Below are 24,080 nucleotides of genomic sequence, written 5' to 3' on the forward strand. Positions count from 1 at the left end.
AAGTTTTAATGTCGCTCCTTACTTTCCGTTAAAAGACTTGTTTGTTTTTTCATTTATGCGAGAAAGGCTGTAGGAGCGAGTGTGGTAATTATAGAGGCATTAGCTTGATCTCAGTAGGACGCAAATTGCTTAGGTTGGTGATACTTATTAGACCAAAAGAATATGTAGCTAAGGTTGTAAGATAAGATCAGTTCAATTTTAGGAAGGGGAGCCGACGCGTCGAGTAATTTTTCACTCAAAGAATAATAAATATGAAGTGTTGGAGTCATCAGAACCCTTTAGTTCTCAGCTTTATAGATTATAAACAGGCATATGGCTCAGTTTATTTAGTGAAAGGCCTCTCCTTGTTATACCAGATATTCACATGGAAGTGACTACTGCTATGTATGAGAACAGCAATGCTACGGTTAAGGTACAAAGTGAGGCTAATACCTGGTTCGGTGAGAAATCAACAGTTTAGCAAGGGTGTGTCCTTGCTAAACTCCTTTTTCTTAAGGGACATCACTAGAGGAGAGCATGGTAACAAATTGGAAGGTAAAATCCTCCTAGACTCATTATATAGGTGATCCGGTAATCCATAAATATGTTAGCAAAATAAGTCAATTTTCGAAGGTTTTGAGAGTTGAAAGTGCAAGAATGGGCTAAGAATTAAGAAAATTAAGTTGCTTAGACCAAGAATAAATGAACGTGAAAAAATGATGTTAGAATACAGAAGATGCAGTGAATATGTAAAAGGTAGAATAGCCAATACGCAGGATGTATTTAGTAGTTCAATAATATTTGGAAGAATAGCAAAATAAGTCGGCAAATTAAGTTTAGGATTTTGGAAGCCACGGTTATGACAGTAGTCACGTATGGCTTTGAAATGCAGACACTTTGAAAGGGTAAGGAAAATTTGCTAAATATCTTCTGAAATGAAATTGTCTATGGATAATTTGAGGTATTCGTTTAACTGACCGTACAGCGAACAGTAAGCTTTGCTATAAATTGAGTTCGATCTTTCTAGGATTATGTTGGAAGAAATGTTATGATTAGTGGACAAGCTTTACTGACGGTGGAAGGCATATTGCAAAAAATTAAAATTTTTGGCCATCCATCTGGGGCCGAACGAAAAGTAGAGGGTCACCCGGTGAGCTGGGAGATATCGTAAGAATGAATTTAAAGCAAATTGAAACTTCACGAGGTAAGGGGGTGAAGGGGTGTAGAGTGAATCTTTAAATATATTAGCGTGGAGGGGGAGGGTGCGCAGCTTTGATGGCCGCATTCGGCTTGCTGCAGTGAGTTTTCAGTAGTATATTAGTAGCAGAACTATGTCGAAAATTTGGCTGATTTCTATCAGATTATTGAACTTCATATAATTGAGGTTGTGCACGAATTGAAGAGGCTTTTATTAGTGGTTGATAGAATAACTAAACTGATCCACTGAATCAATACAATAAAAATGACCATATATGAATCGACATTATTATTGTAAAAGTTTGGTTAAACATTCAAAATAGAAATTTTTCATAGTTGTTCGCGTAGGAGACGAAACCACTTTTTTCTAGTAGTTGATCAAATACATGCTGATCAAAGGAGATATCAAGAAGTTAATGCAACATACATGTCCACATATCTAAATTAGTATCTTTTCAGGAAAAATTATGACAAAACTTCACCTATTTATTTGGTAAAACATGTAGATCAATGGTTCACAGCATAAACCAAATATTGAAATTATTATCTATTGCATTAGAATTACTGTAGATTGAAATCAAACAGTTCATGATAACGAACTGTAAATAAATAGTGATCTGGGCTAACAATAACCAAAACCCCAAAAAAGAAGTTTTTGACAACAAAGAAACTTTTCTTGCCATATTGTGGCAAGGTTACTACCGTTTGGAAATTCTGATTTTCAAATATTGGAAAACTATGTACTTAGCTTCTCAGCTATAGAGTTACGTTGTCCTTTCAAAATAAACTTATATTAGACGGTTCTAGGCTTTTATTCCCCCCCCACTCCCCGTGAAAAAAACCTCCTGAAAAAAACCTTAGAAAATACATCCCCACTGAAAGGAAAGTTCTCTTAAAAAATTTTCGACGCACTGAAAATTCTCCCGGACAATCCTCTTCCCCTGTAGGAAACTCCCCCCGCGAAAAATGTCAGTATATTTCCCATTAACAAATACTATCTTTAAGCAAGATACAAATTACAAGACTTAAAAAACCGCTTAAACTTCTACAATGGGGTTTTCTGATTGCTTTGTAGTTAGGGAGGGATAGAGATACCTCAAAGGGTACATTTTAATGCCAAAACATCCCAGCTATCACTGAGCCATCAGATAAATACTGAATTAGTTTTAGGGGAGAGTGGAGGTAGAAATTGATGTATAATCGTCAGGGTCGTAACCAGGATTTTGTTTAGAGTGATATTTTTTCGTCGAGGGGGGGGGGGTAAAAACTTAGAACTCTGTTGTAGAGGTTTCAAGTTCATATCTACAAAAATGTAGACTTTGGTAATTTTTTTGCCGATAAGAAATATTACGGATACGTGTTTGTTGTTTTTTTTCCCCAGGGGTGACTGTATCGACCTAGTGGTTCTAGAATATCGCAGGAGGGCTCATTTGAACGGAAATTAAAAGTTCTGGTCGCCTTTTTAAGTCACCAAAAAATTTAGAGGGCAACTAGCCCCTCTCCCACACTTATTTTTCCACAAATCACCCGATAAAACTTAAATATATCCATTTTGCTCAGCATAGTCGAAAAATCTAATAGCTATGTCTTTGAGGATGACTTAATCCCCCACAGTCCCCGGGGGAAGGGCTGAAAGTTATGTACTTGGCCCATTGTTTACATAAAGTGTTCGTTATTAGGAAGTATATAGACGTTTTCAGGGGGGATTTTTCGTTGGGGAAGGGATTTTTCCATGAAGGGGGCGCCGGATTTCCCCAAAAAACGGTCAGAAATTAAAAAAAAGTTTTTTTTCAACTGAAAGTAAGCAAAAACATTAAAACTTAAAACGAACAAGAAATATTACGTATATGAGAGGGTTCGCCCCGTCGTCAACACCTCGTTCTTAACGCTAAAGTTTTTTTTTAGTACTTTTAAAATAGCTATTTATTCTGATTAAACGGCCTTTGTGCTTCAGGGGCCATTCTTAAAGAATTGGAACAAAATTCGAACTTTAGCGTAAAAAGCGAGGTATTGACGAGAGGGCAAACCCCCTCATATACGTAATAATTTCTGTTCGTTCAAGTTTTAGTCCGGCTCCTTGCTTTCAGTTGAAAAAACTTGTTTTTTATTTAATATAGAGAAGGGTCGGTGGGATAATACGTAGGCGCAGGGGGAGGGGTGCCGGATGCATAAAAAAGCGCAATTTCACATTCAAATTTCATTGCCTTCCATGAGCATTCAGGTAGAAGAGGGTATGTGAGGTACAACCCCCTTCATTCTGGTTAAGCCTGAATACAGGAGACGCAGATGATATGTCTCTTCATATGCTTACTGAGACACGAGGTGGAGAGGTAGTGAACATCTTGAACGCTGTCAGAGATTTTCCCAGGAGGGAGCAGGGAAGTGCTACTAGAAACTTTTTTTTATCAAAGTTTAATAGGAAAATATTGGGCTATGTGTTTATTTTTCATATATTAAACAGTTATATAGCAAGGTGAGACTCATGCTTACAGTTACCTTAACTTTAAAAAAAGAGTTTCGATATCAACATCTACAGTAAAATAATCTATTTCTTATCGTAGTTAAAAAATAAAAAAATTGTTAAATTTAAAGTCACTCAACATAATTTAAGAGCCTGTTCTTTCATTCGCAAATTGACTCGGATTCAAATTCATCCTAGCTAATCTTTTACCATTCGTTTTTTCATATTTCTGCAGGTGACAATCATTATACATATGATCGAAATATCCGGTATATTTTTTTCCCTGTCTAATAAAAGGATTTATCCCTATTCGAACAGTTTATTTATCGTCACGGAAAGGCAGTGCAATCTTCGAAATTACCGAAGTTTCTTCCAATGTCAGGAAATTGTATTAATCCTCAGGCAAATTCTTACCCTACCTATCTAGGACACTACCAATCAATTAACTAATATTAATATATACAATTTAACAGTAAGTAGAGTTGTGAGGGCAGTAGCCCCAGAATTTTTTTTTAATACGCCTGAGCATGATTTCAAAAGGACCATGAATTAAATTAAAAAAGGAAGTTTTTTTCAAATGAAAGTTAAGATTAACATTATTACTTAAAACTATTATGTTATTCCATATATGGGGGTGATGCCCCCTCCTCCAATTCAACAGCCTTCATGTTTGAACATTCTTTCTTAAAGGATTAGGACAAAAAGCACAACTTTATCGTAAAGAGCGAGGGGACGGGATGAGCAGAGAGCAGCTCCCTTAATATCCAAAGCAACGTCTATTAGTTTTAAGTTTCTAGTTATTTAAAAAGAATCACAGTTTAAACTGTACCATACAAATCTAGTTAAGGGTCTGAAGAATTTTCGGGACAGTGTAATAACCCTTGGTTTAAAAATATAATTTTTTAAACAGATCTACCATAGCAAAATATTAGAAAACATTGGTGTCAAATAATATTGGTGCATGATAAATTGGCGTCGCACATACACTGATGTCAAGGAAAAGTGCGGCTAAATGACCAGGAAGTACTAGAGAGCTTAAAATAGTAGCAGTTTTTTAACGCCACCGCGGTTTTCCATCATCTTTTAATTCAGGCAGCGCAGGTAGCTTGTGCAGGTAGTTTTCAGATTAATATCTTTAAATGTGAGAAAGGTGTTTACTGCCACCTAAGATATCTTGCGTCCCAAGAGGATTAGTTCTTCCAGAGGGTAGGATCAATTCTTGTCAGACCTCGAATCAGTATCACGGCGATTAAGAGATTATCAATTACCAACTGATCAAAAAGTATTTATAAGAGCAACTTTAACTGCAGAAACCAAGCTAAATGACAAGAGAAATAATCATGGAAATAGTTAAAACAAAGAGTGTGAAAGTAAATGACATTTACACTGCTGACGGTTTCTCGTTTCGGCTCAAGAGCAGGAAGAATGACAATATTTACTATGTTTGATCAAGAGGAAGAGAAAGCTGCGTACTCAACGCTTCTGTGTAATGAGACGGCCAACCCTGCTCCAAAACGTCGCAAAGTGTATAGAGAACTGGAGGAGAGGCTACTGAAAGTTAAAACCACGTATCGAGAAGGAAAGTCTTCAAGAGAAGTATTTCTGCGGGCGATTTCTCACCTTTTGAAATTTGAATGACTTGAGGGCCTTGAGTTGTTTAAGTTGCACAGTTTCTTTAGTTGGACTTGGAATTAATGATTATTCGAGACATTAGGTTCAGTCTTCGTATTGTCTAGGATTAACGTAAAGTTAGCGTTGGTGGCGGTAAACACTCTCTTTGCATTTAAGGATTTAGATTTGGAATTACGTGAACCAGCTAATTGCGCTACCTGCACTAACGAGTTGGCGGAAAACATACGGTGGCGATCAACCTACCAAAATATTTGATTATTTCGTCTGACCCAACTAATCCTCTTGATGATACAAGATTTCCTGGGTGGCGGAAAATATACGGTGGTGGAAAACCGCGGTGGCGTTAAAACACCCAATTCCTTAAAATATGTAGCACCTAAATATTCTGACTTGAGATGTCAAATTTTAATTGAGTGCACATGTTGAAATATGCATTAGCACCTTTTCCTCAAAAATAGATACAAACAATTTTAGAAGCGGATCAAAGCTTTAGAGACTTGTCCCGCATTAGTTAGTGGTTCGCAGAACTATATCGAATATGTTAACACTTTCAGATAAGTTTTTATTAGCTAATATATCAGCATGCTGATACATTGTACTTGTCCACATATACACAATGATTCAAGGATGAATAACTAGTTTTAATTAAAAAAATAACAGTTCGCAAGATTCATAGCTAAAAACAGCGACATTTTCAGGATGTTTCCTCTTAACATTTAGAACATTCCTTAACTTAGAAGCGAGAACCAAAATTATTAAGCTGTTTGATGCTTAATCGAATACTGGGTATTTGGTGTTTAGATAATCGTGTATCCATGTTCAATTCGTTGTGCATATCTCTGTACTTTCCCGTTCACAAACATATCTCTTGGAAGCAAATTATTTTCTATTTGCAAATTATTTTTCTATTGACTTTCCATTGACGAATTAAGATTTTGCATGTTCCGGCTACCAGAAACATGATCTGAAGAGTTAAAAGGTGTGTATCATTTTATAACAAGGATAATCAGGAGCAGGCACAACATTAATGTTTGGGGGAGGGAGAGGGGGTGCACCAACAAAACTTGGTATCTTTAGTCGGTCTTTTTTTACCCCTTTCACTATAATAAGTCAAAGTTTTCGCCTCCTGTGGGGGGAGGGGGCACGTGTGCCCTAAAACCGCTACCTGTATCTGCCCCTGAGGATACTGGTGCCCCTCATCACTGTGAAGACAAAACATCAGCTATGTCTTGCAAAAGAAGCATGAAATTAATAAATATTGCTGTGCCAAGTTTTTACACAATTTCAACCCGCACATAATTATAGCTTTTTACATTACTTCAAAAACACAAAATCGGGTAAATGATTTCCAGGGTGTAGAAAACATCTCAAATATTAAACATCAATTGTCTTAACCACTTACTTTACAGAGCCTCAACAAATTTCAAGTTATTTGACAAAAAATTTAAATAAAACAATGAAAATACATTAAGGGGCTTGGGGGCAGATTAGGTTTTGAAAAGCTCAAATGAATAAAGGTAATCCCTTACTACCTTCCTCAGTTCCTCATTACACAATAAATATACGAAAGTCGACTCTGATTCGCCCTCCTACAAAAATCCTCTGACCTTTCCTCAAAGAAAAAACTCCAATCCCTAACCCTTCAAGAGATCTCCCCTATGATAGACTCTTACAAATTTTTACTTCTAAACTTGGATATGTTCCACTAATAAGCTAAATAAAATTCACTAATTTATAGCCTGATGTTGGCATCATTCACCAATCTGTAAGGTAAATTAAGGTTCATTATGTTTTATTTGCATTTCATGCACCAGTATCATAGATATTCATTGAAAAAAAAAGGGACAGAGCTTACGGAATAAAGGGCAGTACATTTTATCTAGACATTAGTTTCTAGGGGGGAGTAAATAATGTTTGCAGTCAACATCAGGATCCTTCCTTTCAAGTGGATAATACAAAATAAATATGAATTCAAAATAAAAACTACATCTTCACCGAATGAAAAAACAAAAATTAATTTGTTAATCCAGTGAATAAGTGATTTTCTTATTTTTTATGTAAAAAAAAACAAACATTTGTCATTGTTCCGTTGAAAGTCGTAGAATAAAATAAACGATTTTTTATCGAATGACATTGTAGTTCATTTTGCGTTTCCTTTTGGTTCCTTAATTTTTCCATGGAAAACAACACACACACACACACACACACACACACACACACACATACACACACACACACACACACACACAAAAAAAAAAAAAAAAAAAAAAAAATGATATTGCTGTTACACTGAAGCAAGGAGCTTTTAATTAGATGAGCGAAAAAACCTCATTAGTAGAAAAAAACCGAAATATGACTTGCCTGGTTAAGACTAGTTTTCTCTCGCACAATTCGAACACGAGTACTCGTGTCTGAACATTTGATCATAGACATACAAAAATGTTAAATTTATTTGATTCAATCCAATCAGAAAAACACTGATTACCCAAGGAATATTTGGACACCTAGATGAGTTGATCTTTCTTTTATTTCAAAGAAAAAAAACGTGTAGTTCTCTGCTACTACTACTAACAACTTACTGCACCACCAAGCCGCCTTAGGACATAGCTAATTTAGGTCTCCTTCATTTCAATCTATTTAAAGACTATCTCTTTACACCCTCCCAAGAAGCTCCATTTTCACTTAAATCCTTCCTTACGAACTCATACACCAAATTCGGGTACGACCTACTTTTCGTTTAGCCCTAGACCGTTGGCCAACTAGGACGAGTCATTCTTCACCCGCAAAACTTGTCCTAGCCATCTCAATGTTACTCATTATAGCCCAAAGAAAGCGGGTTAAAACCACATTTTCGGTACAGGTTATATTGTTTGAAATACGGTCAAACAGGCGGGTACCCATTACAATCATAGACAATTCTTCAGGAATACACTTGACTATTGTCATCACTGTAGCTTCTAGTATTCTAATCTTGGTTCGCAGACTTGTATTCTTCCAAAAATTTTCACTGCATCTACCATATGTACTAATAATAGTACCTAAGTAAGTGAAGCTATCCACTTCGATTGATCTATTCGTTACCCAGTATCACCTCTTCACCTTCACTTATTCATAGCATGAACGACTTGGCCATCACATTCGATGTAAAGTCAATTCTTGGACCCTGAACTTTCGAAGCATCCAAAAAAAACGTTCATTTTACTTAAATATTTTTTTTTAGGACATTCAAATCATCAGCAAAATCTAAGTTTAGAAGAGTTTATCTTTTCCATTAGATTGCATATTCTCCCACAGTCTTTGCCGGATTCCTCGGGACATAGTCCATCAAAAGGATCCATATAAATGGGGACAGAACGTAACCTTGCATAGCTCCTGATACAATACGAACCAGCAACTAACTTCAATTTCTCCCTTAACCGCATCAATGTTATTCTTGTACATATTACTAATCAACATAGCACAAGCTAGTTTTAGTATGTGTATTATAACATTAAGACCTGCTGTAGTTCCATCGCCTAAAGTCAAAACATATACCCTCTAAAAAAAAGTTAGTTTTATACATACCATAGATGGTTATCAGCAAATCTGTATTGACTGATGATAATGTTAAAGATACATTTAAGAGGTTCAAAACCAATGTTTTTTTTCGTGCCTACATATCAGCAGGATTAGGAATAATACTTTGAAGGTGAAATGATGGCTAAGAAAAGAACGAAACCAAGGAACATAGTATTTTGAATATTAAATTGCTGGTCAGAAGAAATTTTATGTGAACCAACCTATGGAGCAGCAGAAGGTTGAAGACTGCTGGGGAAAAGGGGGAATAAGATCTTCCTGAATGTCAAATATTTTGGCTAAAGTTGTTTGTACTGACGAAGACCAGACAACCAAGCACATACATGATAAATATCCAACAATTCTCTTATTTCGAATTTTCAAAAAAAAAGTTGAGATAATTTTACATCTGTCAGTCCTAGAATAAAAACAATACACAGTATTAGAAACAATACAATATTCTAGTAAATTTGACGTCCCGAAATCCTTCAATCAGAGCATAAAAGTTAATGCTATTTTTCAACAATTCTACTTAAACTTATATCCGCAATTATGTACCATCTGCGGTCATAAAGTAGCAACATAATTATCAAGTAACTACTAGAGCGCCTCAAGGAATGTTTGGCCAATTAATAGTGATACATGAGAAAATTTCGAGGAACAATAATCGTAGCAAAGTTGAATTTGAGCTCCGGATTGGTGCGATTGGAACCTATGTGTTGATGGTTAATTTTAACACGAAAAAGAGAAAAGTCTGTGTAACTGAGCAAGACAAAGGAAAGAAGTGCCTTAAAGGCTAATCCATGAAGAAGAGCTGTTTCCAAATTCCTTGAAAGTCTTTTAAATGTAAACTGAAGTTACTTCGTTCTTTAGAATCGGCAATTAATTAAATATTTTTCTCTCTTAAACCTCTATTCTATGGTCGTAGGCCTGCAGCTCTTGATTAGACACTACAGCCATGCAAAAAAAAAGAAATCTCATGGAATTCCCTCCGAAGTTTGGTTGCCTTTCATTTTTCATGTATTTTAGAGCTTTTGAATGGTATTTGCAATACCAATGAAGCTATATCCACCAATATGACTACGATAATAGATGAGCATATGCACTCATAACCCTAGGCTATATGTTGCAATTTAGGAAAGTTATGTCATAGTTCTGCGGATTTCACAATAACTCCTTCACATTGAATTACTCTTTTTAAGTTGACAATTTGTTTTTTCACAATTTTTAGTTCGCAAATTGGACTTTCGGCACAGCAAACGATCTATGAGAGCTCGCTTGAAATACAGCTGATCAAAAACAAACTGTTTACCCATTCTTTGGTCCCTATCACTCCAACTCGCTTCCAACAAAAAGTATAATTTTTTTTTTTTGTCCCAGAGAACGATCGCTGAAAGTTTCGTGGTAATCGGGCGCCGATTAATAAGATTATAAGTTTAAAAACTTATACATAAACAATGGGCAACTTGCATAACATGCAGCCCTTAGGCGATGGGCAGTAAGGTCATGTCATTCCCGGAGGCATATTTGTCGAAACTTCCAACTTTTGCTTCAAACAAAACGAATTTCTTAAAAATTTTGACCGACTTGTTTAAGGGGGATTGGGTTGCACAAAAAGCCACAGGGGGGGACTATTTGCGCTCAAATCACTTTTGGTTCTTAAAAGGGGAACTAGAACTTTCTATTTCTAGCCAAATACGCCCCTTTCCAAGTTTCTAAATCCACTCCTTCCATAAAAAGTAGCCAGAAAAAAGAAACAAGCATAAAATCCCCTTCACTCTTTACCGATTTCTTGTAAAAATTATGCAGGCCAGCTCCTCCCGAAAAAAAAACACAAATAAGATCCAGGAGCACAATCTTACTCTCATTACGGTTATACAGAAAACACAAACTTATCCAATCAAGACTAATTTTGTAGATAATCTAAACTTGATCAAATATGCTCTGAATTTTGGATTATAGCAGTCGTGTTGCACTGGTAATGAAACAGAAGCTTACCAGTAAATAAGAATGGCTGCTCCTGAGGATTTATTACGTATGGGCCTCCGGGAAACGTCGGGGCACCATTTGAAATGCCCGAAACAGCAGCTGCAAGCTGTTGCTGTTGTTGCTGTGCCGGCATGAATTGTGGTTGTGCCAACATTTGAAATTGGGGATTCCCTTGTGGAGCATTCTGCGCTTGAACTCCAGCAGAATTTCTGAATATCTAGAACACAAGCGTTACAAAACAAGTGTAAACATCTGCTAGCAAGGTTGACAATAAAGAAGTTTCAAGCTATCTAACTTCAATATTATAAAGGCTATATGTTATTGGTTTGGAGGTTACGTCTTTGTATATTATCAAATGGCGAAGATATTTCGATCGATAATTATTGAGTGTAATCTCTGAACATATTACGCACTAAAAAATTAGCTAACAGTGGTTTCTATGGAATTAAAGTGCTATTTTTTGAATATTAAAAAAATTGTCTCGTGAAAGTAAAAAAAAAGCCTCGTTCAAACTTAATACAAAAAGCATACACACGTACACACGTATAACTTAATACAAAAAGCGTACACACGTAATGCAAAAGGGGGTGGGCACTCATCTTTACTCTAAAGCTTAACTTGCGCAGTAAACATTCTTAAAGTATCAAGGACATTAAAATAATAAAGCATTTTTTGCTCTCTGTTCCTATTTTTGGTATATTCATGCCTGAAAACCGTAATATTCAAAGACTTCTTTTTGGTTGTTTCAAAATTATGAAGTTTTTAGGATAATGCCCTATTCTTGTCAGTGTTACCCCGTCAAACTGTGGAAACAAATAGCCAAAACAAATTTGTTGAATTTGATAATGCATTTCGTCTGTAAAAGTTCAAATTTTTACAGTTTGTTAGTTAGTCTTTCAAATGAAAGCTACATTTTCTTCACCTGTTTGGTTTCAAATGTTTTTAGCTTGTTTTTCGCTAATTTTTCAACCAATATTTTTTTTTTTAGTTTAGCGTCGGGCTACAACCAAAAATACAGAACTACACATTCCATTAAAAACCGAATTCTCAATTTTCCTTTTTTTTATTTTTAAAACAAATGGTTGCATAAGCTTCCACTTACCAATTCAAATATATATATATATATATATATATATATATATATATATATATATATATATATATATATATATATATATATATATATATATATATATATATATATATATATATATATATATATATATATATATATATATATATATATATTTATTCCATCTTCTTTGGAAGTGTGAAGGTCCTGAAAGAGTTTTTTTGGAATGGATGAGAGGGTGAGTCTTGGGGAAAATATTGTTGAGGCACTGGTGCACTGGTGTTTTTATTAGTATTAAGAATCTGGCGCGGTTTATTCGTGTGGGTATAACCCATCGTCCTGGTGCTATGTGATGACTTTGTTTGCTTGTGTTAGTGTTTTTGAATGGTCTTCTGTGGTTTAATCGTTTTGATCAAAAGTTTAAATTGAATTCTTTAACGGTGCTGTACGTTGTTTTCTGCTTTTTTGCAGCCATGGCCCTGCCATTTTTTGTGGTTCAAATATACTATATACAATAGCTAATTATAGCTATTGTACCCCGAGCTAATTATACCCGGTCAAATTTTTCAATAGAATTTTTGAGCAAATCAGAAAATTTTATGAAAAACCTTATTGGCTCAAATTAGCGCCAGCTTAACCTCAGTATTAGCTAATTGTCGTTGTGAAAAGGTTTAACCACTAGTCATTAAACAGAAAATTACATACAGTGAACAGATATGATGAAATATTTACTTTTTCTTTAAATATTTGTTCATTGGCTGAAAAGATTTCCTCGTCAAACGGTAACTAAGAAAAAACCCACGAGACATACAAACTCAAAGAATGCTAAACTAGATGCAGTCCCAGTAGAGGGGCCACAAATCAATATTAGATCCAGAATTTACTAAGGTAGATATACAAGCCACCCTATCTTTCTTTGACTTGTCAAATCTCTTTGAAATGTTGATGCCAAAGATCGGCCAAACTTACAAATTGCTTTCACGCAAAAAAAATAAAGAAATAAAATCACATAATTCTACATTTTTTTTTTAATGTAAATGAAATATTCAGGATCTCGGCCACTAGGTATCAGAAGTTATCACCAGGAAAACGCATTCAACTCTATTTTTCTTCAAAAGATATCATTCAATTTGACATTAATATACAGAATAGTGATAAACCTGAACGACGCCACGGCATTACTCAAGGGCTGTCAGTCTTAGCAACTATAACACAGCAAGTAGTTGCGTAAAAAAACAACAAAAAAGGAGCTTTCTGAAATAGTCTGCTCATCCAAAGATACTAAAAACGTGACCAAAGTCACAAGCTAGGCGATAAATGGCTTTTTGTTTTCACAATTTTTTATAACTAGTTTAATGTAATAAAGTGAATCATCGATATTAAACTGGTCAGAAATTTCTGTGGTTTAAATTAATCGTGAGATTTTAGAAAGGGTTCAATACGGAAATACCATGAATGAAACTAAATTAAAGACAATCAAAAACATATAGTTTTTTAAAAATGGGATTGTTCTACAAGATCAAATAGAACATCCACCAGACATCCTTGCAGGAAGACGGAAGAGAATTTGAACCTGGGTTCCATGAAATGTCATGTTTGTGTTATATTACTCATGCTTTGTACCCTTCCCTATTTTCACATTTTGAACCACTACTCCCAAAATATAACCCCATTACGAAATTTACATGCATGCTTTGCAATATATTAGCAGTTGAAGCAAAAATAATACTTTAACTTTGGACTTGAAGAAAAAGAAAAATATAACCATTGTTAAGTCAAAACTGCAGTGCCGAAGGGAAATCTTCCCCACAGAAACCATGCCTGTGATAACTAGTCCCCAAGGAAACTGACCCCCAGGAAACCCAAGCCCCAACAAAAGTCACTTCTGGAAAACTTATACGAAAATACCGTTATATCGACTGCAAAAAGATGCTTTTTAATAAAAACTCACAACTGTGACTTTTTGACAACTCAAAGAAGTTGTGTAATGGTTATCAAAGGCTTTTCAATTGCGACCACATTACGGGCTGATCGCAACCACCTCGGATCAGTTTCCACGACGATTCGTCCCCCCTTCCTGACAAAGTTTTTTATTTTTTACATCCTGTGGTCAAATTGTTCACTACTTGCAGAGTACAACCTCTATAAGCAGTATCGGCCCTATAAAAACTGTTATTGGATGGTAAGATGTTTATATGAATTTACAAAAGATTTCCCTTCTAGCAACAGGCAGTATAACAGCACTGTATGTGTTGAGAGCGAAGAGGGCACAATGTATTTTTTATCTGACCAAGGGACTTCGTATAGAAGGAGTTGTCATAGAAACTTCAGTAGTTCATTCGACTTGAAATGGAAAGTTCTAGTGCCCTTTTTAAGAGTCAAAAGGGATAAGAAGGCAGCCAGCCCCTCCCCCTCATGTCAATCATTTCCTCAAACAGATACAATCAAAATTTTGAAATAGTTATTTTGTTCATCCCTGCCTCATACCCTATAAGCCCTTATCATCTTGGTTATGATGTTTTTTTGGTATTTTTCAATATTATGATAAATTGGAACATTAAGGTCGAAATCTGGATTGTTTTCGCAAAAGTAAAGAATTTGCAATACTTAATTTAATTTCTATTCTAATTTAAACCATGTTTAGTTTATATTCATTTTATTCCAATAATCCATGTAATAGTGGAACGGCTTAAAAATACCTAATAATCTGTTGGTTCATCTTGAATCTTGATCTTAATGATGATTTTGATTATTTTAAAATTTCATGGAAAAAGCTGTAACCAGTAATTTAAATGTTTTTTTGTGTAACAAGGAACCACACATATTTTGAAACCTAGCGATTTGCTTATAGTGACCATTCAAAAAAAATAAAGAGCTACTTGCACTGATGAGGAATTTATATAATTTGATTTGGTTTCTATTTTACTACTATGACAATGCAGTGACAAACGGAATGTTTAAACACTTCTAGAGGTAAAAGCATCCCAAAATATAAACTTCAAAGAAACGAAAGATTTTCTTCATTTACTCTTTGCTTACAAGCCAACTAAAAAATAGTATATATGCTTCGTTTAACTTCTATTTGTCTTTTAATATCTCTTTCTTTGAACTATAATTGGATTAGAAGGGAGACGACTTCCCCCGGTTCATATATCTAGTAATTTCGCTCCGTTTTGAGTTGAACGTCAGTTTTATTCTTGTTTCATCACAAGTTTATTCTTGGTTTCACTTTTTATGATATGTTTCGTTTAACTTTTACTGTCAGTCCATTATTCATTTTAATTTCTTTTTTTTTGCTCTGTTCAAGACAATGCTTCGCTCCTTACTTTCGTTAGAATAAACTTTTTTTTTAATACGAAGAAAAGGACATCAGCAAGATGTGACTATACAACAAGGTGTTTTCCATTACAACTTAATATCACAAATACGATGGTCTTTCACTGAACGACGCCTTTAATAACTTCGATTTATCAGCGTATAGTCTACCTCACGAGTTCTAGCATAAAAATGACACAAAAAATCTCCAGATGCGATTATAACGCGTGTGACAACTTATGTGGTCTCATTTGCCATGCGGTCACTGACACGAAGTTCACGGTATTTTTTCGTCTTTTATTTTTTAAGCAATGTGGCATAAAAGAGTTGTCCGACAAATCCAGACTGTCTAAAAATAATTATTATATACTTTTGTAGGATAATGTAAACAGAAAATCACTTAATATGTAGCCATAAATAAAACATTATTTCTACAACAAACCTTGTTGTTCCTTTGTTATGTCAAACAAATCAAATCCATATAAATTTTTGTACTACCGATAGCAAATCTAATTTTGTGAGATTTTCATCGACTACAATCACGGTATTTACTCTTCTTATATTACACTTCCGAGAAAAATCGAACCCGGTAAACACATTATTCCAAAAGCATTAATGAGTTTCATTCCATTGTGTTTGAAATTCATATAATTATTTTCACCTATAAATTCTTCCGGGAAATCCAATCTTACTGATACGTTGATTAGATTTTTAAATATTGGATTTCGAACATGTTTACATATACTTCCAATCACACAGCAGTCAATTTTTCAAGCGGTTAAATTAAAATATAACTAAAGAGAACTACCACTATACTATCAAAGTTGCAGCGATATCTGGCACATAGTAATGGGCGAACCATGGACAGGGGCGTACCAAGCGATAAATTTCAGAGGGGATAGATATTTTTACTGAGGGATGGAAGTACTGGTTAAAAAGGAAAAATAAAGTTTTTAGAATATAAGCTACATTCTTTATTGAGACAACACTGTAAACGTGCAATTATAAAATAAAATCAAGCCATTTGTCGTGGGCTAGTTTCTCCAAAACGTCTTCTGCATTGACTGGAACACATCTATTAAGCTATTCCTGACCTGAGGCATTCTTAGCATAAGATTTCACTTTTTTAAGGGGAGACAAAGAACGGTTGCACATAGCCGCAGTGACGGGAATAGTAGCACCAATTTTAAAAAATCTCCTGTTCTTTCTAGGTACAGCGGTGCCACTCTAAGAATTTATTTTTTGTAGGTTTCGGCTAAAAGAGCTACTAGATTGAACCCTATTTCGCTAAATGAGGCAAAAATGCTCGTAATGCAGTTTTTGCCATGGCCCACAAGAGCAGGACAGTAGCTAAAATATTTGATTGGAGGGGAAAAGTGGGGGTGTTATTGGTCCTGAATATTTCACTCTTCTCAGGGTAGTAAAAGAACGCTCGCACATAGCCGTAGTGACGGGAATTGTTGCACCAATCTTCAAAAACTAATGTAGTGATGAAAATCATCACATTCTTTTAAGCACACTACAAAATATTTAGTGCTAAGTTTCCCAACTGTGTTCACATTCTCCCCCACAGAGCTAAATCAGCTTACAAGCTTCCCCTACAGCTGTCTGCGTCAAGATACCAAAAAATAAGTCAAAGTATCCGATAAATCCTTTGTTTTTTTTTGTTTTGTTTTTTTTTTCGTCGAAGGCAATACAGTGCTGAGGAAATAGGGGTTGCAGTGATACCGGCAACTTTCTGTGACTAGGAAATCACTGATTCCTTATCCAAGGAGTCTTGCGAGGCTTCCTCCTTATCACAGAGGAATCATAAGGATACTTGCATGTACAGTAGAAAGTAGTCCATAAATAGGGTAATACAGAAAGTAGGTAACAAATTTCAGGATCATCTGACGCTGTTGCGTAATTGTTCCTATATGTTTGTTTTGGAGCTCATCTTAGTATAACAATCTTAAAAGTCATCTTGGTATTTCGTATAAGTCATCTTAGTATAACAATACTTGCTTGAACAATTTGTTTGAAAATTGCAAGGCGTTTATGTGAAATTTTGAAGAAATTAATTACTTCTTTCAAAGTTCCTAGACAATTTCTTACAACAGTTATGTTGCACAAATGATCCAGGGCTAAGTTTAAGCAGTGACTTGCACAGTGAACATAGACTGCCTGAGGGAAAAAACTCACAGAATACAGAAGCACAAACTTGAAACTGGCCACTCGTTGTTGAAGCTCCATCATAACCTTGCCCCCTCAAGCATTTTAATTGCTTCCCCTTCCAACTAGGGTTTGTATCAATTATCCAAGGTCCGCTATCAACCAATTGTTTCTTTTTGAAAAAGTCTATAATTTTTTATTTCCGTTCTGAAATGATGGACGACTAACCAACAAACAGGGGAGTACATTTCTACATAAACACTGAAAAAGCACACGCGTGATTCCTTCCCTAAAGCCAGATGGCGATCCAACGAGCATGGGCTCCTATAAGCTTATTAGCCACCTATCCTGCGTTGGCAAATCCAAAACGAGGTAATTGAATAGGGGCATATCAGATACCTATTTAGTACCTGGCGTCGTGAATGAGAAAAAAAAATTTAGCCCTAGAAAGTTGGGTTAAACCACATTTTCCACACAGCTTACTGTTTGAAATACTGTCAGTCAGACAGGTACCCAAAACACTGCGTAAACAATTTCCGCGGAAATATCAGCAAATCCTCCTCCATCTTTTGGAGCGTCAATGCTTCAGAGCCATACTTGACCACTCTTATCAATGTAGCATCCAAAATTTTAATCTTGGTTCGCAAACTTGGCTATTCTACTTGTGGTACTTACGTATTATACCAAAAACACTCGAGGAGTTTGCTCTCTTAGATGTGCGATAACCGGTTTTATCTTAGTTTGCAATGGTCTTGTACGGGTGACAAGATGCATTGGACTTATATAATTTGGGCTATGTATTTGCCCATTAGGGGAGGGGGGTAAAGTATAGCAGGTCTGCATGCAAAATGGGTTAGCTACAATTATTCTACATATTATGAAGAAAGAATTGTTTCCTAACTTCAAGCTGTCAAAATACATACCCCTTATCACTAATCACTTTAATATATATCTGCTTTTTCATCTGTCTCATGTGATTCTGCAAAATCTGCTATTGAAAACCCATAGCCAGAGGTTTACAACCCCTACTCCTGAAAACTCTCTCCTAGCCCCCTTATTAAGTGAAAACTAAAAAACGCTATTTGAAAAAAAACTGCCTAATCAATATTTTTTCGTCGAAATTTGATTCAAGAATAACAGCGGTAATTTATTTTTGCCACGTCGCAGAGATCTGATTGAGAACTCATTTGAAATCTAATTCTAACATATATGTGCTTTGTATAAATTCTATTTTCAGGAATATTTGAATTAATTCCAGCAAGTTTCGTTCACTTGATTCTATCATCTTTTTCAACATGCAAAAGCAGGTTTGTCAGAAAACCCATTGTTTAAATTAGAGGCAGACACAGTACGTACAGGGGACAAGAGCTTTTTCCTCTTCTTTTCCCGAAATTATAGTAGTGCTTTTTGTGCAAGTTTTCCTGATATTGTGCATCAAGTGATAGAGCTTCGTGCAGTGTAGAAAATACATAATAATTTAATCAGGATATCACCAAATTTAGAGTAATCACCAAGGAAAATCGCCAACGTAATGTTCGTAGAATGTCACAATGGGGCTCGTTAGAAAACATTTTTTTAAGTTCTTATACATTTACAAGTCATAAGAGATCAGCCGCAATGAATGAACGTTTGTGCCAGGGTGGAAAAACTTTACCCAAAAAGGACTAAAACGATAACGAGCGGAAGTTAGCAAGACAGGCAATCGACTCGAAATTACTGAAAAATGTGTATATTTTTTTCTTCTTTTTCATTCCCCTCCAGAAATCTCTAGTTTTTCTACAATCTTTTTCAATTTCAAATCAGATTTGATCGTCCTGAACCAATGGCTGTAGAATTTCAGGAGACAACAATTTTAAACAGAAAACTAAGGTTTTGGAGCCCTTTTAAGCAATAAGAGGGCATGGGACTACAAAAAGATTTTTGCCATTCTCTGCCACAAACGAACAAAGTCGACTGAAATATGGGCAAAATTCAGATAAGTGAAAATTATCAAGACAGCTAATGGATGCCAATACATTAAAAACCATATAAAACACCTTCCACTCCTACCACGTTTATTTTTTTGTGCCACAAGTTAGATAGAATTTTTTCTCAGGCTTCTAGAGTATTCAAACTCGCGATAAACCAAAAGATTTTTTTCTGATGGAAGTAAAGAGCTAAATTGAAACTTAAAACGAACAAAAATTATTTCTCCTCAGCCCAGTGCCCAACTAAAATTATCTTAAAACATAAAAAGAGTGACCGAATATTGTTTCAATAATTGAAAAGTCGCTAAGCATTATTCAAATATAACTTGAGAGAATTATAGGGCAACTTGTTGGTCTCGCCTGTCGTAACTTGACGGGTAGTTACGTAAAATTTGGTACTTGTCTTATATAAAACACACTCGAGAAGCGAAGTTTGGTGACAATAAAATCTGATGAAAATAGAGTATTTTATTAGCAAAATTGTCAAGGTTATCTGTGAATTATTAAATTTGGAACTTTGGCGTACGCTGACCGTCTCAAAGACAAAGAAAAATTCATTATTAACCCGATTCTTCACCTGGTTCATTTTAGTTCATTATTAACTAAGCGATTCTTGAGGACACCGTTTAGTTTGCTATGACTAGTGATAGAAAATAGTGTCTCTCCACGGGTGTTCAAATTAAGATTCGGGGTTTGCCAAGGACCGAAGAACAGGCAATTGTATTTTCCCAGGATAAGGGGTTTTTGTCCAAAACAGAACAGTGCATTAATGGACACACCATGACTTGGTACTCCTACGAAAAGCAACATTTTTGGAAGTGTAACACTGCGTTCTGGGAGCATATTTCCACGTTATAGTTTTCACAGTTTTGCTAATAAAGTATTCTATTTTCATCATATTTTGTTGTTTTCACTAGCATTAACCAAACTTCACTTCTCGAGTGTGTTTTATATAATAGACAGTACCTAAAATTTTAAACTAAAGAAACCCATTTTAGCATTAGTTGACATAAAGTACTAGTGAGCCATATTTAAACTCCAAAAATTTAGTTGTTTCTGTCAAGGGGAGCTTCAAGTTATGAAAATAATTTATAATTTTAGTCAATTAAGTGAATTCAAACTATTAAAAAATCTCAATTCTATATTTTTCTGCTATACAACTGTTTTGTCCTTTCAGTGAAGCGCTAATCTGGCAAAGCGTAAAAATAAAGGTAAAATCCACAGTCGGTTTGTTTGCACTAGTTTAGGTAGGGTAAGACAACCAGTACTGGGACACTTTGATCACTCTGCCTATTCTGGGACAGAATCTTTGATTGGATTACAACATGTCCAATACTGGGACAAAAGACTTTAATCTTGGACACCCAATCCATACATTTTTCTGGGTTGCTTCCAAAAAACCTGTTGTCTTTTGTCCCAGTATTGGACATGTTGCAATCCAACCAAAGATTCTGTCCCAGAATAGGCGGAATGATTGAAGTGTCCCAGTACTGGTCATCTCACCCTATATAAGGAATAAGCAGAGAAGCGACTATTTTTGCTCGCTTTCAATATCAATTTTGCTCGCCGTTTCTACCAATTTTTTTTTTTATAATCCTGAAAGAACCCATCACGGATTGAAAGAAAGTGTTTGTCAATAAATCTTGTTGATCGGTGAATATAGACAATGGTTACGACACCAAGAGTCTAGCACTTTTGAGGCATATTTGCGCTGTTTGGTAAATCACCATACAACCTTGAGAAGTGACTCGCCGACAAGGCTTGAAATGGAAAGTCATAATAGCAGGCAGGCGAGCGATTTTGGGTTAACGCTTAGAAAAAAGGGCTATTCCCCGAATATTGATAAGTTAGGAGTGGATTATTGATTAGTTTTTATGGATTAAGGCAAACCGTAGGTAAAGACACTCGAGACTGTCCTTATTCATATAGGGTGGACCCTAAGGCCCCCAGCTCTAAACGTTGTCATAAAATCTCAGCATAGTTTAATGAACATGTGAAGGTGCGCAAACTGACTCTTTAAAAAGGCCAACAAAAACTCTGATCCCAAAACGAAATGTCTTAAAATTATAACTGTATAATTGGAGCGATACTGGAGCTTGAAATACATTAAAAGGGATATATTTATCTTACTAGCAGCACCCAACAATACGCTTTCTGGCCCGTGTCCCACTGTTGTTGATTTCCACAGATTCCTCATACTTCCCATTCTTTATCTACCGCCTTCCAGTGACGATTTTGCGAACGTGCCTTTTCACAGAAAGAAAGAAGAAGAATTATTTTAAACCTAAAGAAATTGAGATTTCCTTTATCGAAGTAATACTTCGATAAATTTTTATCCTATTTTTACGATAAATTTTTATCCTATTTTTAGCCTATTTTACATTCAAAGGATTAAAGCCTACAATTTTCAACTAAGAAAACTAGGTCACTGAAAAGGGTGGTTATTAATTACTAATTGTCAACACCCTTCAGGCTGATCAAATACGCGATAGCCTATCTGATAAATGTGGAAGTTGAGCTCATATCTGACTATCAAATGATCATATCTCCCAATTTTAATGAGTAACAAATTATATGTGTAAAATTAAAAAAATATTTAAATCGGAAGTAGTTAACCAAAATAGCCCAGAGTGAAATGACAATAATAGAATCATTTTCGTTTCCAGAAAGAATGCATTGAAGATTTTGTTTTCCCTTATTTTGTACAAGTTTTCCGAGCAAGAATGAGGTGAATATAGATGCCAAGAGTCACACAAAAACGAGGGAGCTGGGGATCCTCCAGAACCCTTAGAATGAATCAGGGACCCTCCCCCAGTCCTTGGCATGGGAAGGTAGTCAAGTTACCGTACAGTTCAAACAATAATAAAAATAAAATCATAAGATTACGTGTACAGAGGAATGAAAGACACCAGCTCGGTCGGCCCAAATTACTTCCCCTCGCCTGAAGTTCAATAAAAATATATGCTTGAAAAAAATTCGATGAAATATCCTACATTAAGCCTCAAAACTACTTTTCGAAGGTCAAGAGTCTATTGCAACATTTCAACACCCTCCTCCTATTGATAGGGACTATACTGGTACTTCCTAGTTGGCTAGTACATACTCAAGAATTTGTATCGCGAATATGAGACAGTAACCGGTTTTCACGATCTATATAGCGAACAATTAGCTTCAGCTCGGTGGGAAACAACACAGTAGCTATATTTTAATTAAATAATTGGCTGGTATTTTAGTTAGGTTAGTTTAGGTCACGTATTCAATATAAGGTCTGGGCGACCACCCTTCCATTATTCTTTGTTATAGTTTCCATAATTTTGTTACTAAACTAGTATATTTTCATCATATTTTGGTACATTTCATTATGATTAACCTAACTTCAATTCTTGAGTGGGTACTAGATAACAAGGAAGTACCATTGTGCGCTCCTGCGGTAATAAAACAGTCCATTTTAAGGAAACGCGAACCTATAAATCAGAAATTAGTAAAGATATATTCTTCAGATACGTCAATTTTGGTGAAGATTTTGAAAATATCTTTTAAATGTATTTTCGTTAATAGTGCCTTTTTTTAAGGTATTTTAAGCCAACGCATCTCTGTTTAGCAATAAACACCAATGTGTTTATTATACAACCGATAAGTGTCTTTTCCTATTCTACAAGGCTATCTAAATTTTCAGGCTTAATAATGGATTTTTTTATTTTTTTTGTTCACACACGCAAAGGTAGGTTTACGTTTAACCTAACTCCTTCTGCTCAGAACAAAATATTTCGATCTTTGAAAGCTTATAGCGTTTTAAACGAAGGCCAACTTTTGAAAGAAACTGTAAAATTCAATTTCACAGAGTTGGACTTTTGTTTCAACATTCGCTTTTCCACTTCTTCCCCGAAAAAAATAACCATAGGGGGCTAGATCACAGAATAGCTATTAGACTTCGATTATGGTAAGTATCAATGATTTGTGGCTAGATGGCATATTCTCAATCATTTATAGCCAATATTAAAAACAACGAATAACTGAAACCAATAACCTAGACAAGACCTGTACGAAGAGTTTTTCACATTAAGTACGCAGTGAGTATCACAACCACAAATGACAAAATTTATGCGAGAAACTCTATAAACATAATATTTTATCTGAAGAACAATTTCTTTTCCCTATATAACCTCCTCACCGAGTCACTTTCCTTCTCTTCAAAGCGCAACTTCAGTCTTTTCCTTTGTGCAACTCCTAAAGATCCTCTTTCATTATCCAACAGATCTTCCATCGAGAGTCCTCGTTTCAGACCATCTCTCATAAGACCCTCAGTCACAAATCCAGCACAAATCATAAAATCCAACATCACACACGGCACAATGAAACCCTAAACATCAAATCACAAAAATTTAGAGGCAGTTTTGTATGCACTGCAAAAAGATGAAACACACAGGAGGTGCACACGAGCCCAGAAACTCTGGATTACTATTCAATCAATAAGCACCTAACGAACTGGTGTGCTATAGATTCCGCGTAATCTCACAATTTTTCCATAGTTGCGGGTTGAGCTTTCTTCGGGCATGACGTCAAGCGATCCAGTCAAAACGCTTAATAACTGAAGGCATAACCCAAAAAGTATACAAAGAATCCCTTTAAGGCATTAAACTGTAAACCGCTATGTAAAACAATTTGAATTGCATTTATGCAAAGAAATGTTGTAAAAGTCAAATGTGCCTGAAAATAAATAATTCATTTTGCATAAAGGTGCGTTCAGGCAACTCATATCCAT

The 24,080-nt window shown here is 35.4% G+C and overlaps 1 protein-coding gene across 2 annotated transcripts in view; it reads right to left on the reverse strand.

Moving 5' to 3' along the window:
- The window catches only part of LOC136040879 (pumilio homolog 2-like), a 199,080-nt gene that overhangs the window by 74,848 nt on the left and 100,152 nt on the right, over window positions 1–24,080 (reverse strand). For both annotated transcript variants that reach the window (XM_065725279.1, XM_065725280.1), the window contains one exon: window positions 10,823–11,030. In XM_065725279.1, the coding sequence (XP_065581351.1) occupies window positions 10,823–11,030 (208 nt within the window). The remainder of the gene's footprint in view (window positions 1–10,822; window positions 11,031–24,080) is intronic.

This window comes from Artemia franciscana, chromosome 21, assembly GCF_032884065.1.
Source record: "Artemia franciscana chromosome 21, ASM3288406v1, whole genome shotgun sequence".
Lineage (NCBI taxonomy): Eukaryota > Metazoa > Arthropoda > Branchiopoda > Anostraca > Artemiidae > Artemia > Artemia franciscana.